We start from the raw sequence: 14,894 nt of genomic DNA on the forward strand, positions 1-14,894 counted from the left end.
AGGGAGGTGGGGAGAGAGGGAGGGATTAGCCAGCTGGACAGAGATGCAGCCAGATGAAGGAACTAGCAGCAGACAGGCACAGAGTTCTGCTTCTAGTTAAACAGAAGGGCAGGAAAAGAGCTGTACATTTAGTGCAGGAAGTTTACAACATTTAAAAGCTGGAGCTTGACCCACTGCACAGTGAAACAACTTCAGATTGTGGCACTTGGATTTACAGTAATGCTAGATAACAGACCAGGATATTGCTGGGAACAATACAGAAAAAGCTAAAGGTTAAAGGTGCCCTCTTCTGAGGGCTAGAGAATGCTATGGGAAAAGCACTAGCTGCTCTTCTAGAAGACCTGAGCACCCACATGACTACCTGTAATTCCAGCACCCTCTTCTGGCCTTGGCGGGTACCAGATACCCAGCACACTGACATACATACAGGCAAAACACCCATACACATTTTAAAGACTAAAAAACAACAACAAAAAAAAACTTTTAAGAATTTGCACCTTCAGTGACCTATCTTTCAGAAATTTACACAAAAAAACTTAAACTGACTGCATTTTAATTTAAAATAAGTTAATGCAAGCACAGTGCTATGTCCTATAATCCCAGCAGTTGGGACACTCGGGCTGAGGTTCAAGACCAACTGGGGCTACACAGAGACTCTAAGAGAGTAAATAATCAAATCTGCTCACCTGACTGGAGTCCAAAGAAGAGCTCCTCATCTTGAAGCAGTTCCTGGACACTGTCCAGCCTCATGCTGATTGTCTCTACATCAACCAGAGGTTCCAGGATGTTGGAGCGCAGCCTTCGGCTCCCTCCCGCAGTCTTGGTGTAATTTAGAACACCGAAGAGAGTGTGATTACTCCTTCCAAAAGACAAAGTGGGAATCTCATTAAGGAGAAAAAAAAAAAAAACCTTTTTCCTTTTAACTCTGAAATGAAATAATTCTATAATCTACATCAATGATGCACAAACTTTATTATACAGACAAATTACATGGGGATCCTAATTCAGTATGTTAAGGCCTAAGACATACATTTTGTTTATGTTTATGTTTGGTTGATTATTTTAGACAGGGTCTCCTGTAGCATAGGCCATCCTTGAATTTGTTTCATACCTCAACATGACCTTGAACTCAAGATCCTCCCAACCGCAGCTCCTAAGTGCTAATATTAGAGGTGTGGTATGCGACCACATCTGGTTTGAGAGCCTTCTTGCTAGATCCATCACTGAAGTATGCCATCACTGAACCACATGTGATTAACAAGGACCAACAGCATCTCCTACGCTAGGCCTGAGTACACGAGGCAGACATGGTTCCTACGTTCATGGGCTTTACAGGTCAGTGACTGATGGCCAATAATTTTTATCAATCTATTGCTCATGACTAAGGACAAAACAAAGCATAGGGAGAGATAGACAATCATGCTTATCATATGAAAAATGGTCTGATGTGATGACTCAGTGAGTGACGGTACCTGTCACCAAGCCTGGTGACCTGAGTTTGATTCCTGCAATTCACATGGAAAAAGGAGAAAACCAACTCTAGCAATTTGTCCTCTGACTTCCATATACATGTTATGGAATGTGTGTGAGCATGTATACATCATACACAATTAAATCATTATAAAACAAATAACTTTAATTACCAGAGTTGGTCGTTGGCTTTCTATGTTCTTAAAGCACAGAATCACCTGTAGAGTGATTTCAATGGACATGCTACTGGTGTCCAGTGGCAGCTAAATGGACCTGTATTCCTCCTGACTAGACAGTGAGCATCTGCCTATGAGTACTGGTGTCCACACAAAAACACAACTCTCACCTCAGAGAGGACAAGACATGGTTTACTAAAGCCAATGACGTCGCCATGGCCCAGGGATGCAGATTTAGGATACCCCCAAATTCCATGTGACATGGACAGAGTTTCATAAAATTCTTATTGTAAGAGAACAAAGAAAGTCCTAAATTGGGGCACTTTGTAATACGCTGGTGGACCCTCAAGTAGGGACAAAAGCAAAGCAGAGAAATTTTATCTATAGGCCTCAGGTGCTGTGGGTTAGGACTCTGGGCCTTTTGGTTGGTAGAAAATACAGTTTTGTTAATTTATTGCAAAATGTTTTTATCTGTTTGTCAGAGGTAGGTAAGGACAGTCCAAGGTGACACAGTGTCATCAGGCTACCTCTGCACGTCACTGCAGCCTTCCACCACTCAGCCTTGCTGAGGAAGGCACAGTGTCCTCCCAGGAACTCAGCCTTACACGGGGAATCTGTCACTTTTTTTGCTTATGGTCCTTCACCTAATCTTGGCAACTTGAAGTTTTGCTTTTTGTTGGTTAGCTAATATAATTCTTTTGAAAACCTGGTTTTGTGAAAAATCTGACTTCAGCAACAATACGGTGATGATTTAAATGTTTACTTACTGTTTCTCCACCAATAATTTAAAGAACTTTCAGGCAACTAATCCCAGAAGTAGATGACATGAAATTTAGTAAGACAGAAGAAAACGCCAGGCTGTCTTACCTGGAGTCCTGGTTATTAATTAACAACTCCAGGTTCTGGGCCGATGATGGGTCTATCATGGCTGTCTGCTCACTACCTTGGAAATAAATCTTCAGCGATTTGGGTGCATATACTGAGTTTTGAATGAATTCAATGTATTTTAATAAGGCTGCAGCCGCCGCAAGGCAGTAATACCTGTGAGTGACCACAGTACAACAGTGCAAACTTAAGATAAATAAACAGCTGCTGCTGTAGAAAGAGACACTTATAATTCATCTGAACATCAGGAGAATTCAAAACATTCAGAGAGTAGTTCTTAAATCCAAAGGGAGAAAAAGACATTGAGAATGCCAGTTTTGGAAACTAAGTAAATAATATTAGATTGCTTTAAGAATGGATAAATTTTCATTTGTTTTTAAAGCAGTCTAGTCTAGAGCTGCCTGGAATCAACCACAACCTTGAGCATCATCCTTTCAAGTGCTGAGATCACAGATGAGAGCCGCCATGCTCAGCTACAAATGGCAATCTGTCACTTTCTGGATAGTATACTGTAACACACTGCTTACTAGAAGATAACATTCAGCAAGGCAGGGTAGTGCATGCCTTTAACCCCAGCACGGAGGCAGGGGCCAATCTGGTCTACAAAGCAAGTTGCAGGCCAGGCAGGGTACACAGTGAGGTGGAAGAAGGCGGGGGGTGGGTGGTGAGGAGGAGAAAGAAAAGGGAAGAAGAAGGAGGTGGGAGAGGAGGAGGGAGTGGAACAGGAAAAAGAGGAGGAAGAGAAAGAAGAGGGAAGGAGGAAGAGGAGGGGAAGAGGAGGAAGAGGGAAGGAGGAGGAGGAGGGGAGAGGAGGAAGAGAAGGGAGAGGAAGAGGAGGAGGGAGAATAGCAACAGTTTCTTCCTTAAGACATTCTCACTTTATAGGCCTGACTAGCCAGGAATTTAGTACATTGCTCTAACTGGCCTCAAACTTGCAGCAATCCTCCTGCCTCAATCCCCTAGAGGGCTAAAATTACAACTATGGGCTGTATTCCTGGCCTGATCAACTATGTCTCTCTCTCTTCTGGGACTCACATTTCTAGCATCCTGTAACCAATCAAGACTTTTCACTATGAAGTAAATGGGTACCAACTATCATAGCAATAAATTATAATTCATTTGGAGAAAATCTAACTTAAACCAGAAATGTACACCCTGTCCATAAGTTTCAGTAACTCTTGTATGTCAGTAATAACTGGATGTGCATTTTGAGACAGGTATTGTCCTAAACACAGGACAAAGGACAACGAGAAGGTGTCCCATAGAGAAGCAGCACTAGACAGCTGTGACTCACCTGGACTGCACCTCCATTAGAACAGAGCTGAACAGCTGTGACTCACCTGGACTGCACCTCCATTAGAACAGAGCTGAACTCAGCAATGCACAACTGCTCAATGTACTCTAAGCCCTTTGTTTCATTGAAGTATTTCCTTTGGACTGTAGTGAAACTAACGTTCTGAAAAGAGATTTAAATTTTAAAATAAATCATTAAATAGCATGCTGTCACTCAATACTGATCTCTTGACTAAGCCTAGAGGACCATACCTACAATCCCAATACTAGAGAAGGGGGCAGGAGGATTTTCATGAGTTAAAGTAGGATAGCATCTTGTTCTAAAAACAAAGCAACCTGAACAAAAATAACTCTTATTTCATATACACTTTGCAGTATATGAGTGTGTATCTTCAATATTGTAGAAAGTTATTTTTATTGTTTCCAATATTTAAATAAAGGTTTTTCATTTATAAAATGAAAATGGAAAGTGAGAATAGTGGCATATAACTTTAATCCCAGCACTTCAGAGGCAGTAGCAAGTGGATCTCTGTGAGTTCGAGGCCAGCCTGGTATAATTTGTGAGTTCAAGGACAGCTATAGCTACACAGTGAGACACTCTTAGAAAAAAGAAAGAGAATGGCTATCCATCTTTCTGTGTGAATGACAGTACAATCTATAGTTCTCAGCTGGACATTATTTTCATGAACTTAACTGAATAGATTAAGGGCAATAATAAAATAATAAGCATGAGAATCTCTGGCATGTAGGAAGTGTATCCCATGGAAACATCACACAGGTTTTCAGGTAAGTTAAAGTAACTGAGAAAGGCACATCTTTAGACCTAGGCAGTGCAATGGTGGAAATACATCAACTTCACTGTCAAACCCAGGAGCTGAGCTTCCATGGAACAAGTTATTCAAAAGTGATATAGTAGCTCCTAGGGTTGTATTCTTTCTTTCTCTCTTCCTTCCTTTCTTTGTTTATTTTTGAGACTAGATGTCACTGTTTTGTCAAGGGTGACCTGGGTACCATGACCAATGACAGTGGCACTCTTTATTTAATGAAACAGATGGAAAAAGAATATAAAGTTGTGAACTAAGAGTTTAATTACTTTGAAAAAGAAGGGAGGGTAGATAAAGGCAGATGATCCCAGCACTGAGGTTAAGGCAAAAAGATCAAGAGTTCAAGGCCAGCCTGCATTATATGAGACATTTCCCTCACCTCAGAAAGTAATGGCAAGAAAGAGGATGGAATAGTGGACTGTGGGGTGTGTTTGCTAAGACTAAAGGAGACATCAGCAGAAATGAACACATATGCCAGGACTTGGTTAAGTGTCTCATTTAACTTCTCAACAACTCCACAACACGAATCTTTTTGTTCCAATGTTCTGTAACTACAATTCTGAAAAGTCAAGCAACTGTTCACGTATCGTCCACTTTAGAGTTAGACTTCTTTAATTCTGAGGCTTGTGCCTCTTCCAATCCACACTGCTCCTGACGTAGGCACTGTGGTAAGTCAGTAATACAGGAGCACTACTAGCACATCAACCTTTCTCTCTTCTCATACTTGTGGCTGTTTTGTGCTTTGCTCCTTTACTCCATTCAGGAATTCTGTGAATATATAACACCATCCTTAATACTATCCCCAATCACTTTATATAAAATACCTGTTGTTTTTAAACAAACTCCCAAAACATTTGATTTTACCAAATGAAGACTCAGAGCCAGATGCTGTGTTGAAAGCCTGCTAGCTCAGAGAGGCAGAGAAAGCACCCAGCTCATCTTTCTCATCAACTGACGACGTCAGGAAGGGAAAAAGCCAGTTCTCCTTCTCCATACTGTCTTATAAACCCTTCCAAACCGAATGTCCTTCCTACTTCCTGTGTCTCTCTCCCCGTCCCCCTGACTTCCTCTCACTAGGTTTTTTCCTATGTTCACTCCCTGACAATTGGTTGCTTGCTCTGCCTCTTGACCTATAGTTGACTTTATTCAATCTTGTTTACATCAAACGAGAAAGCTCTCAGATTAAAGCCAGGGCTGAAGCACAGCACAACTAGAAACAGGTTTCTCCAGTGTGCAATCTTGGGATCCACAGTGTGAGCAAATACCCTCCAACAATACCATTTCAGATACTGACAGAAGAACACTGGAGCTCACAGAGGCCAGCAAATCCACTTACACAAAGTCTATACCCAGATCTGTAAAGAGGGCAGTCTGTCTGCTCTGCTCTTGAAGCTGTCTCAACTGTGCTGCACATAAGTTGCACTATCCTTTGAGGATGTATTACAGCTATCCCACAGTCCATGGTTATGGTACGCCTGTGGGTTAAAGTATGCTCCCTGTAGGAAAAGCACAAGACCCATGAGAACTAAGCACATTCATGAGTCACTCCAGTGGCTAGGATGGAGTGGGGGATGAACAACGCAGAACCTGTCAGCACCTTTTCCTGGAATTTATCTGTGGACCAAAGAAGTTTCTTTTCCCTTGGTAACAGCAGCCTAAAGTCAACAATATTTATTTTCCTAAACCTCCCAAGTCACCTATCCATAATAGAAAGAAAAAAAAAAAAAAGATGCTTGGGGTAAGAAGGTAGTGATGAAGATTTCTTTACCATTTCTTTCTGGGTTTCTCTGTGCCCCTACTCAAGCAGATCTCACCTTTGCCCAACAATACTAATGCTCACCACTGTCCCCAAAGTCACTTTTTCAGACCTCATTCAAGAGCCCAGTCTCCTGCTGTCTGCACTGAGGGTAAGAACCTAACTTCAACAACAACCAGCTAGCAAATGCAGTGGTTCACATATATCAAGCCTCTCCTGTCTGTTTTTGCCTTCTGACTCTTATTAGCCCATGTTCACTACTCTCTCTGGAGCCTTTATTTTCCCATTAAAATTCCCATTCACCTCAGAAAACAAATCTGAGTTTGGTTCAAACCAGGCTCCTTCTCCTAATCTAACTATTGGGATCCAGGACTTGCCTCACAAACCACACAGTCAGACAGGGATAGTTTATTGAGCAAATGCCCCAGGACAGGTCCACTAGGGTCCTGGTCCAGATTCAGGAACTGAACCATGATGCCTGAATTAAGAACCTACAGGTCTTTAAGCCCCAAATCCACAAACATCTGTGCCAAGTTATTTCACCAATCAGGACTTAGGGATGGGGGTTTCCTCAGGAACATGTCTTTGTTGTATATTTATCCTGCTCCCATTGTTGGGATTTAAACTGTGGTAGGGGACTTGTCTTATCTAATATTTATGTCTTAACTTGCCAACCAGGATATCAGTTACCTACGTACATGTCTCCTGCGGTCAAGTAGGATGTCAGTTTCTAGGGAGGTCTTGGGAACTTAAATTTTGCTGGACCACTATTCAAAATGTAAGTCTTATTCTAAATAGATTTTTAAGTTGTTTCAGGTGTCTCTGTTATGTTGAGATCTATCCCAGGGACAGCTTATACTATAAAAGCTTATATTATACACAGGCATAGAGAGTTCTGTTGGGTAGTTGGTTTGGGTCCAAGCTTATTGTGGGTAACGATATGTGATGGTTTGTATATGCTTGGTCCAGGGAGTGGCACTATTAGAAGGTGTGGCCCTGTTGGAGTAGGTGTGGTCTTGTTAGAGTAGGTATGTCATTGTGGGTGTGGGGTTTTAAGACCCTCATCCTAACTACTTGAAAGCCAGTGTTCAGCTACCAGCCTTCAGATGAAGATTGTAAAATTCTCAGCTCCTCCTGCACCATGCCTGCCTGGATACTGCCATGTTCCCGCCTCTAAACCTGTGAGCCAGCCCCAATTAAATGTTGTACTTATAAGAGTTGCCTTGGGGGCTGGAGAGATGGCTCAGCAGTTAAGAGCACTGACTGCTCTTCTGAAGGTCCTGAGTTCAAATCCCAGCAACCTCATGGTGGCTCACAATCATCTGTAATGAGATCTGACACCCTCTTCTGGTGTGTCTGAAGACAGCTACAGTGTACTTACATACATTAAATAAATAAATCTTTTTTTAAAAAAGGAAGAGTTGCTTTGGTGGTGGTGTCTGTTCTCAGCAGTAAAACCCTAAGACAGAAGTTGGTACAAGGGACGGGGTATTGCTGTTATAGGCCTTACCATGCTTCTGTTTGGAAGAATGTGGATTTGGGGACTTTGGATTTGGAAAGGAATGGAACACTTTAATTGGGGATTAATGGGCTTCCCTCATAGGAATATGGAAGACTCTGTTACTGAGAGTGATCTGAATTGTGCAGACCTGGCCCAAGAGGTGGAGAATTTCACCATGTGGTCTAGAAACTGTTTTTGTGGTATTTTGGTGAAGAATGTGGCTGCTTTTTGCCCTTGTATGAAGAGTCTTGGTGAGGCTAAGGTAAAGAGGGTTATATTAATTATATTGACAAAGGGAATCTCAAAAAAGCCCAGCAGAGACTTTGTTCTCTGGTTAAGGCTCATGAAGAATATTTTGAACAAGCATAGCAAGCTGAGAAAGGAAAATCATAAAATATATGTTATTAAAGGGGCACCAGGAAGTGAAACAGAGCTGAATCCTGTGTTCAAGAATATTAAATTGAAATAAGGGAGTAGTGACCTTGGGGCAAGATCCCCTCTAACTAAGTTTAGGTCCAGGCATGGTACTACAAGCTTTTATCCCAGGAGGCAAAGACAAGCAGATCTCTGAGTTTAAGGCCAGCCTAGAACACAGTAAGTTCTAGGTGAAGAAAAGCTTATGTCGCTCTTGGTGGTCCACAATTTTAATCCCAGTGCTTAGGACACAGGCATACAGATCTCTGAGTTCAAAATCAGTCTATAAAGCAAGTTCCAGGACAGCCAAGCTTAGGCAGTGAAGAAGGAGTTGGAAAACAGAAAGCTGGTGATAAAGTAATAGAAAAGTGGGGCATGTTCCAGCCCTGGCAAACAGCAATACTTGGCAGTTTTGGCCACGTGGCTCTGGCTTTAGAGTCCAGAATAGAAGGGACTACTGGGACAATTGATGCTGGTTAGCTGGAGCTAAGAAATTAGTGGTGACTAAGAAGACACCAGCATCACTGAGGTAAATCTTCTGGGAAGTGTTTCCTGAGAGCACAAAGAAGCTGTGTTCCAGAGATAGCCAAGGTTGTACTTCGTGCTGCAGCTGTACTTGGTAATGTGTAAAGTTACCCAGGTGGTACTTTTGAAAGTATGAAGGGGTCGTGAAGAGTAGCTGAGGTTTGGCACTGTGAGAAACCATGGAAGGCTATTGGTGAAGGTGCAGCCTCAGTTGCAGTTGATGGCCCAGGACTGAAAAGGTCATGCAAAGGATTTGAGGCTTGGCACCATGAAGAGAGTCTATGAGAGGTCATTGGTGAAGACTAGTTGCAGTGCAGGACCTCAGCATGTTGGAGATGCCAGTACCATAAGATGATTACCAAGAACAGCAGTCAGTGGCAGTGGATTGAATAAACCTGAGCTTAAAGTTCTACAGAAGGCAGAGCTGGAGAAGAAGCCCATGTGTGGATCTAGATATTGAAACAAAAACTGTAACACTGAAGTACAATATGCCAGAGCTGTGATCTATCTGCTGAGGAGAGCGCTAACAGGGAGTGGAACCAGCCCAGGAGAAAGAAGTTTGTTGCATTCAACAAAGACAAAAAAGGACTTTGAGATCTGTAGACTGCTTTGACATCAGCCATGGAGATGCAGAGTTTGGAGTTTGCCCAGCTGGTTTCCTGTCTTGCTTTGGGGAGTACAGTTAAGTGATTGGATGACTCTCAGAAGAGACTTTGAACTTTGGACTTTTAACATTGTTGAGACTGCTATAGACTATGAGGACTTTGGAAGTTAGACTAAATGTATTTTGTATTATGCTATGTTTATGTATGGTCCCCCCAGACTCATGTTTGAACAAGCCTATGGGGGTCAGGAAGTAGAATGTGATGGTTTGTATATGCTTGGCCCAGAGAGTGGCACTTTTAGAAGGTGTGGCCTTGCTGGAGTAGGTATGGTCTTGTTGGAGTAGGTGTGTCACTGTGGGTGTGGGCTTTAATACCCTCATCCTAGCTGCCTGGAAGCCAGAATTCTACTAGCAACCTTCAGATGAAGATGTAGAAATCTCAGCTCCTCCTGCACCATGCCTGCCTGGGTGCTGTCATGTTCCCACCTTGATGATAATGGACTGAACCTCTGAACCTGTAATCCAGCCCCAATTAAATGTTGGCCTTATAAGAATTGCCTTGGTCATGGTGTCTGTTCACAGCAGTAAAACCCTAAGACACTATACAAAACAGTTCTATTGAATTTTATCATAATTGATGTTCAAGGGCACAAAATTTAACAAAATATGTAAACAATCTTGGCATTAAAAAATTTCCTACTAACAATACAAACATATAAAGAAGTTTCCTTATAATGGCAGGCTAGCTAAGTAACTTACCTAGGTCTTAACATTCCATCCAGGCCTTACTATCTTTCCTGGGCCTTAACACTAACAGTCTATTACTGATGGAGAGTCTGCCTTATTTTTGACAACAGGAGATATGAAGCCTAATAGTGCTCATTCTTGATTAAACTAGTTTAAGTTGGATTTCTGCTATTTACAGCCAAGGCCTACAAGGCCTAATCAAAACAGCACATTGGGCATGACTAATCCCAGCACAGGCAGAGCCTGGCAGATGTCTAAATTTGAAGCAAACACGGAACACAAAGCAAGCTCCAGGCCAGCCAGGTTACATAGTGAGATCCTGTGTCAGAACAACAATAACAACAACAACAACAACAACAGCAACAACAACAACAACAATAGTGGCAGCAGCAGCAACAACATTTGATACCAGCTGAGCCATGTGGGAGCTTTAAGAGCTCCAAGAAACTTGTGTGACTGCAGGTGCTCCGTGTACAAAGAACAAGAGAGCCCAGCAGACCTGAGGTTTCAGCTTGTGAAGTCTGCAAATGCAACAGAATAATGTGCATCTGGACAATAACCTGCACTTCAGGGATCACTCACCTGCGGTGCTGCCAGCTGTCTGGAAGCACAACGACCATTGACAAGCCAGCTGAGCCGAGGGAAGAGGCAACCACACCTTAGAGGCTCTGACTGAGCAGACCTCTGTGGTTTCCTGTCACAGTCCCACAGGCTACAGTGGCAGGCTGAGGAGTGTAAGCTAGAAGAAGCTGAAGTAACTCCCCCACATAGATGAAATGGTGTAGGGGAGAAAGCACTTGCCAACAGGAGAACTTCAGTTTTTGGTTAACATGACAGCAGTCATCACTCCCAAAAAACTAGGGCTTTCTCTAAGGGCCTGGGTCTGTCCCCTGTATATTCTGAAAAACCTGTGATGGTTGATGTTAAATACCAACTGGCCACAACTTAGAGTCACCTTGGGAAGAGAGCTCAATTGAAGAACTGTCTTTATTAGGTTGGTCTGTGGACAGGTCTACAGGGAGACTGCCTTGATTGCTACCTAATGAGAAATCCAAGCCCCTATGGGTGACACCATTGCCTAGGCAGGGGATCCTGAACTACGTAAGGCAGGAGAAAGTCAGGGGAAACAAGTAAGCAGGCAGTGTGAGTCCACTGGTACCCTGCTCTTATCTGTAAATGTGATGTGACTAGCTGCTTAAACTCCTGCCTTCACATCCCTATGGTAATACACTGTCCCCACATAGCCCTGGCCATCACAGAACTCACTATGTAGACCAGGGTGGCCTAGAGGTCAGATGTCCACCTGCCTCTGCTCCCCTGGGATTAAAGATGTGTGCTGCCACACATAGACTGTATCTTGCAGTTATTAAATAAACCCTTTCTTCCCCTAAGTTGTGGTCAGAGTGTGGTATCACAGCAGAAGAAATAAAGCTAGAACTCCTCTTAGCTACCCAATACAGTTTTCTTTTGTGCTTTAAAGTAAAACACTGGTGCCAAATCAAGAGTACCCTGCCTCATTTTTATGATCTTTTAGTAATATTTTAGACTACAATTTGCATTTATTGAACTACCTTAGGACCTTAAATACTCAAGCAATTTCTGTTTGTAATATTATAACATGTATTCTAAATAAATAATTACATTTTGAATGTTACCAGAATGAAAATCTCTTACCTTAAAATTTTCTGTGATCAGAGTAAACAACTTGGTTGAATTTCCCACAACACAAGCAGTATTTGACATTATTATTTCCAAAGGTGATAAAACTTGGAGTTTAGTGATCACCTGAAATTGTTAAAATAATCACTTCCTAAATGTAATCACTTTCCAAAGTTTTATATTCTAAAATGTAAACTGTTAAAGTGCACAGATAAAACCCAACAGTCTGAATTTAATGTTTCAGTCAAAATATTTTTTAAATGATGATATATTAAACATCTATACCTAGGTACAAATTTAAAATACCAGAAAGATAGGTCATGTTTTACTCATTGGTTTCTAGCAGTTTAAACTCAAAATTAATCTCAGGTTTTCAAATATTTATTCCCAATACAAGATAAATTTTTTTTTTGTTTTTGTCTTTGTGTGGATCTAGAATTACGTCAAATTTACAAGTTGTAATTAAAAGCTCACCTTTGCATATGTTGTGTTGTCTGCAAACTGTGACAACATAATCTGAGGGCTTTTTAAATCGATGCTTGCCATTCCTATCTCGCCTCTGGCCAGCCCTCTTCCTTCCACCACTGCCACAATGACTGATGGGGCATGTGCAGAGACCGCAGAGGATGTGGCTGGAGACAGTTGGCATGAAGAACGCATATGAACGTTAATGGTTGCCTATAGCTCCTTCATGGAAGACCTCAAAGTCCTAAGTCTGGTGGTTCTTATATATCTTCTGCTTATTCTTTAACAATGTCATCCATACATGCACACAATGTATGTGGCTCACATACATGCCCTTGTCTCACTCCATGAACACTTCACCCCCACACCATGTCTCCTTCCACAGTCACATCCTCCCTTTGTTTCCTGAGCCTCGTTAGTGCTGCCTTCAGGAGTGGAGACTCATCTGCTGCTTTGACCCTGTGAAGCTCTTATCAGGTAGGTGCCTTGTCTAGTTAGCAACATCCAAAGAGAACCTTTATTCTTAAAAATAAAAACTTCATCTCTGAAAACAAAATGTTAAAGCTCAGTGTTGGGTCAAAACTGAATTCACATTAAGGATTTTTCGATTGCCTTAACTTTGAGGTAGGATGTGTACCCCTGGCTACCCAGAACGTGCTGAGGAGATCAGAATGGTTTTCAACTTGTGGCAATCTTCCTGCCTCTGTCTCCCAAGAAGTGCTGAGATTGCAGGCATACACTACTGACTGTTGTCTGCCAGTAATGAAGTTTTGCAAACTCAGAGGTAGCAGTCCATATACAGGTTTCTAATTCCTGGGCTGAGGTCCCATGCCAAGCCTTAAGTTTACACATAGATGATAAATGTATGGTGTTTTATTTTGAAATTTGGCTGGTTGTTTTTTCTTGCTTGCTGAGGATTTTATTGTTTTGTCTTGGTTTGGTTACATAGGGTTTGTCTGTGTAGTCCTGGCTGTCCTGGAACTTGTTTTTAGTATCTGGGTGAACAGACCTTCGCTCTTACCTTCCCAGGAAAAGTCAGGCAACATTTACACATCATGTAGCCAAGACACAATCTTATATATATCTTAGGAAATTGGTGCATACAAAATACACACTCACTGATCCTTCAGCAAAACTGAGTACATTTAGTTTAAAATTCAATATTAGAAAAACACTCATAGAGTACTATTAGGGTCAAGTTTTTCACTTACATATCACATGCGAGAGATTTTCCCTCTGGGTCAGAACGGTTCAAATAATACAAGGCTGCATTTATTAACAAACAAGAATGGAAAACTCATAACCATGTTAGCCTGCGTGAGGTACACAGGGGTCAATGGCACATGCAGAAAGCACATAGCCATGTTAGCGTTCTGTGAGGTGCACAGGGGTCAATGGCACATGCAGAAAGCACATAGCCATGTTAGCGTTCTGTGAGGTGCACAGGGGTCAGTGACACATGCAGAAAGCACATAGCCATGTTAGCGTTCTGTGAGGTGCATGGGGGTCAGTGACACATGCAGAAAGCACATAGCCATGTTAGCCTGCCATGAGGTGCACGGGGGTCAGTGACATATGTGCCTTCCAGTCCTCTCTATCAGTGGTAGATGAACTTCAAATGAGCTAACCACCCAATTTATAATTTGCAAAACTTTAAAATATTTCAGAAGATCATCAGGGTTAGTCTTTCACCAGTTTTACCTGAATATCCTACTTGTGGTGTCCAACTCTTATGCCCTGATCTCTGGGGATTTCCAGCAGATAACGGAGTTCTAAATGTATGTGGGTAAGTGGTATCTCGTGCAGAAGATGAGCTTGTACCAACAGGAAAACTGGATGCAACTCTGTGTGTAGCATAAGATCTTTTGTTTCCAGATGATGAACCTGAATTCGAAAATTTAGGATTAATTCTTAATGATTAGCATTAAAGAATTATATGTTAATTCCTAAAATTTATATCATAACTATTTTCTATAAAATTTAATCTAATTAAAAATTATAATAACCTAAATAATTATTGGCAATTTTGTTCTTAATAATCATATTAGTCTGCATTATTATACTTGGTTCTACTATGACTTTTCATATGTGTATATGTTGTATCTTGATCATATCTGAGCTTCATTATTATCCTCTCTTGTCCCCTCCTACTCTGACCTCTTCCTCATCCCAAAGGGTTTCCCCTTCTACTCTCATTTTTTTTTTTTTTTTTTTTTTTGGTTTTTTGAGACAGGGTTTCTCTGTGTAGCCCTGGCTGTCCTGGAACTCACTCTGTAGACCAGGCTGGCCTCCAACTCAGAAATCCGCCTGCCTCTGCCTCCCAAGTGCTGGGATTAAAGGCTTGCGCCACCATCGCCCAGCCTGCGCTTGTTATTTTTAAGGCAAATCTCACTATGAATCTCAGGCTGGAGCTGAACTCACTGTGTAGCCCAGACTTGCCTCCAATTTCTGATTCTCTTTCCTCAGGCTCCTGAGTGCTGGGATTACAGGCATGTACCACCATATCTGGCTTGATAATCGTGTACCAACATATGCTGATATGCTGGGAATGTGGCTTAGTGGGAAGAGTGCTTGT

The 14,894-nt window shown here is 41.9% G+C and overlaps 1 protein-coding gene across 5 annotated transcripts in view; it reads right to left on the reverse strand.

The window, feature by feature from the left end:
• The window catches only part of Msh4 (mutS homolog 4), a 49,576-nt gene that overhangs the window by 30,592 nt on the left and 4,090 nt on the right, over positions 1–14,894 (reverse strand). For 3 of the 5 annotated variants that reach the window (XM_031375918.1, XM_031375919.1, XM_031375915.1), the window contains exons 2-7: positions 14,021–14,203; positions 12,329–12,486; positions 11,870–11,980; positions 3,872–3,987; positions 2,514–2,687; positions 687–859 (exon numbers count right to left, since the gene is read on the reverse strand). In XM_031375918.1, the coding sequence (XP_031231778.1) occupies positions 687–859; positions 2,514–2,687; positions 3,872–3,987; positions 11,870–11,980; positions 12,329–12,486; positions 14,021–14,203 (915 nt within the window). The remainder of the gene's footprint in view (positions 1–686; positions 860–2,513; positions 2,688–3,871; positions 3,988–11,869; positions 11,981–12,328; positions 12,487–14,020; positions 14,204–14,894) is intronic. The other 2 variants (XM_031375916.1, XM_031375917.1) reach the window with 2 other exon arrangements.

This window comes from Mastomys coucha, unplaced genomic scaffold (genome assembly GCF_008632895.1).
Source record: "Mastomys coucha isolate ucsf_1 unplaced genomic scaffold, UCSF_Mcou_1 pScaffold16, whole genome shotgun sequence".
NCBI lineage: Eukaryota > Metazoa > Chordata > Mammalia > Rodentia > Muridae > Mastomys > Mastomys coucha.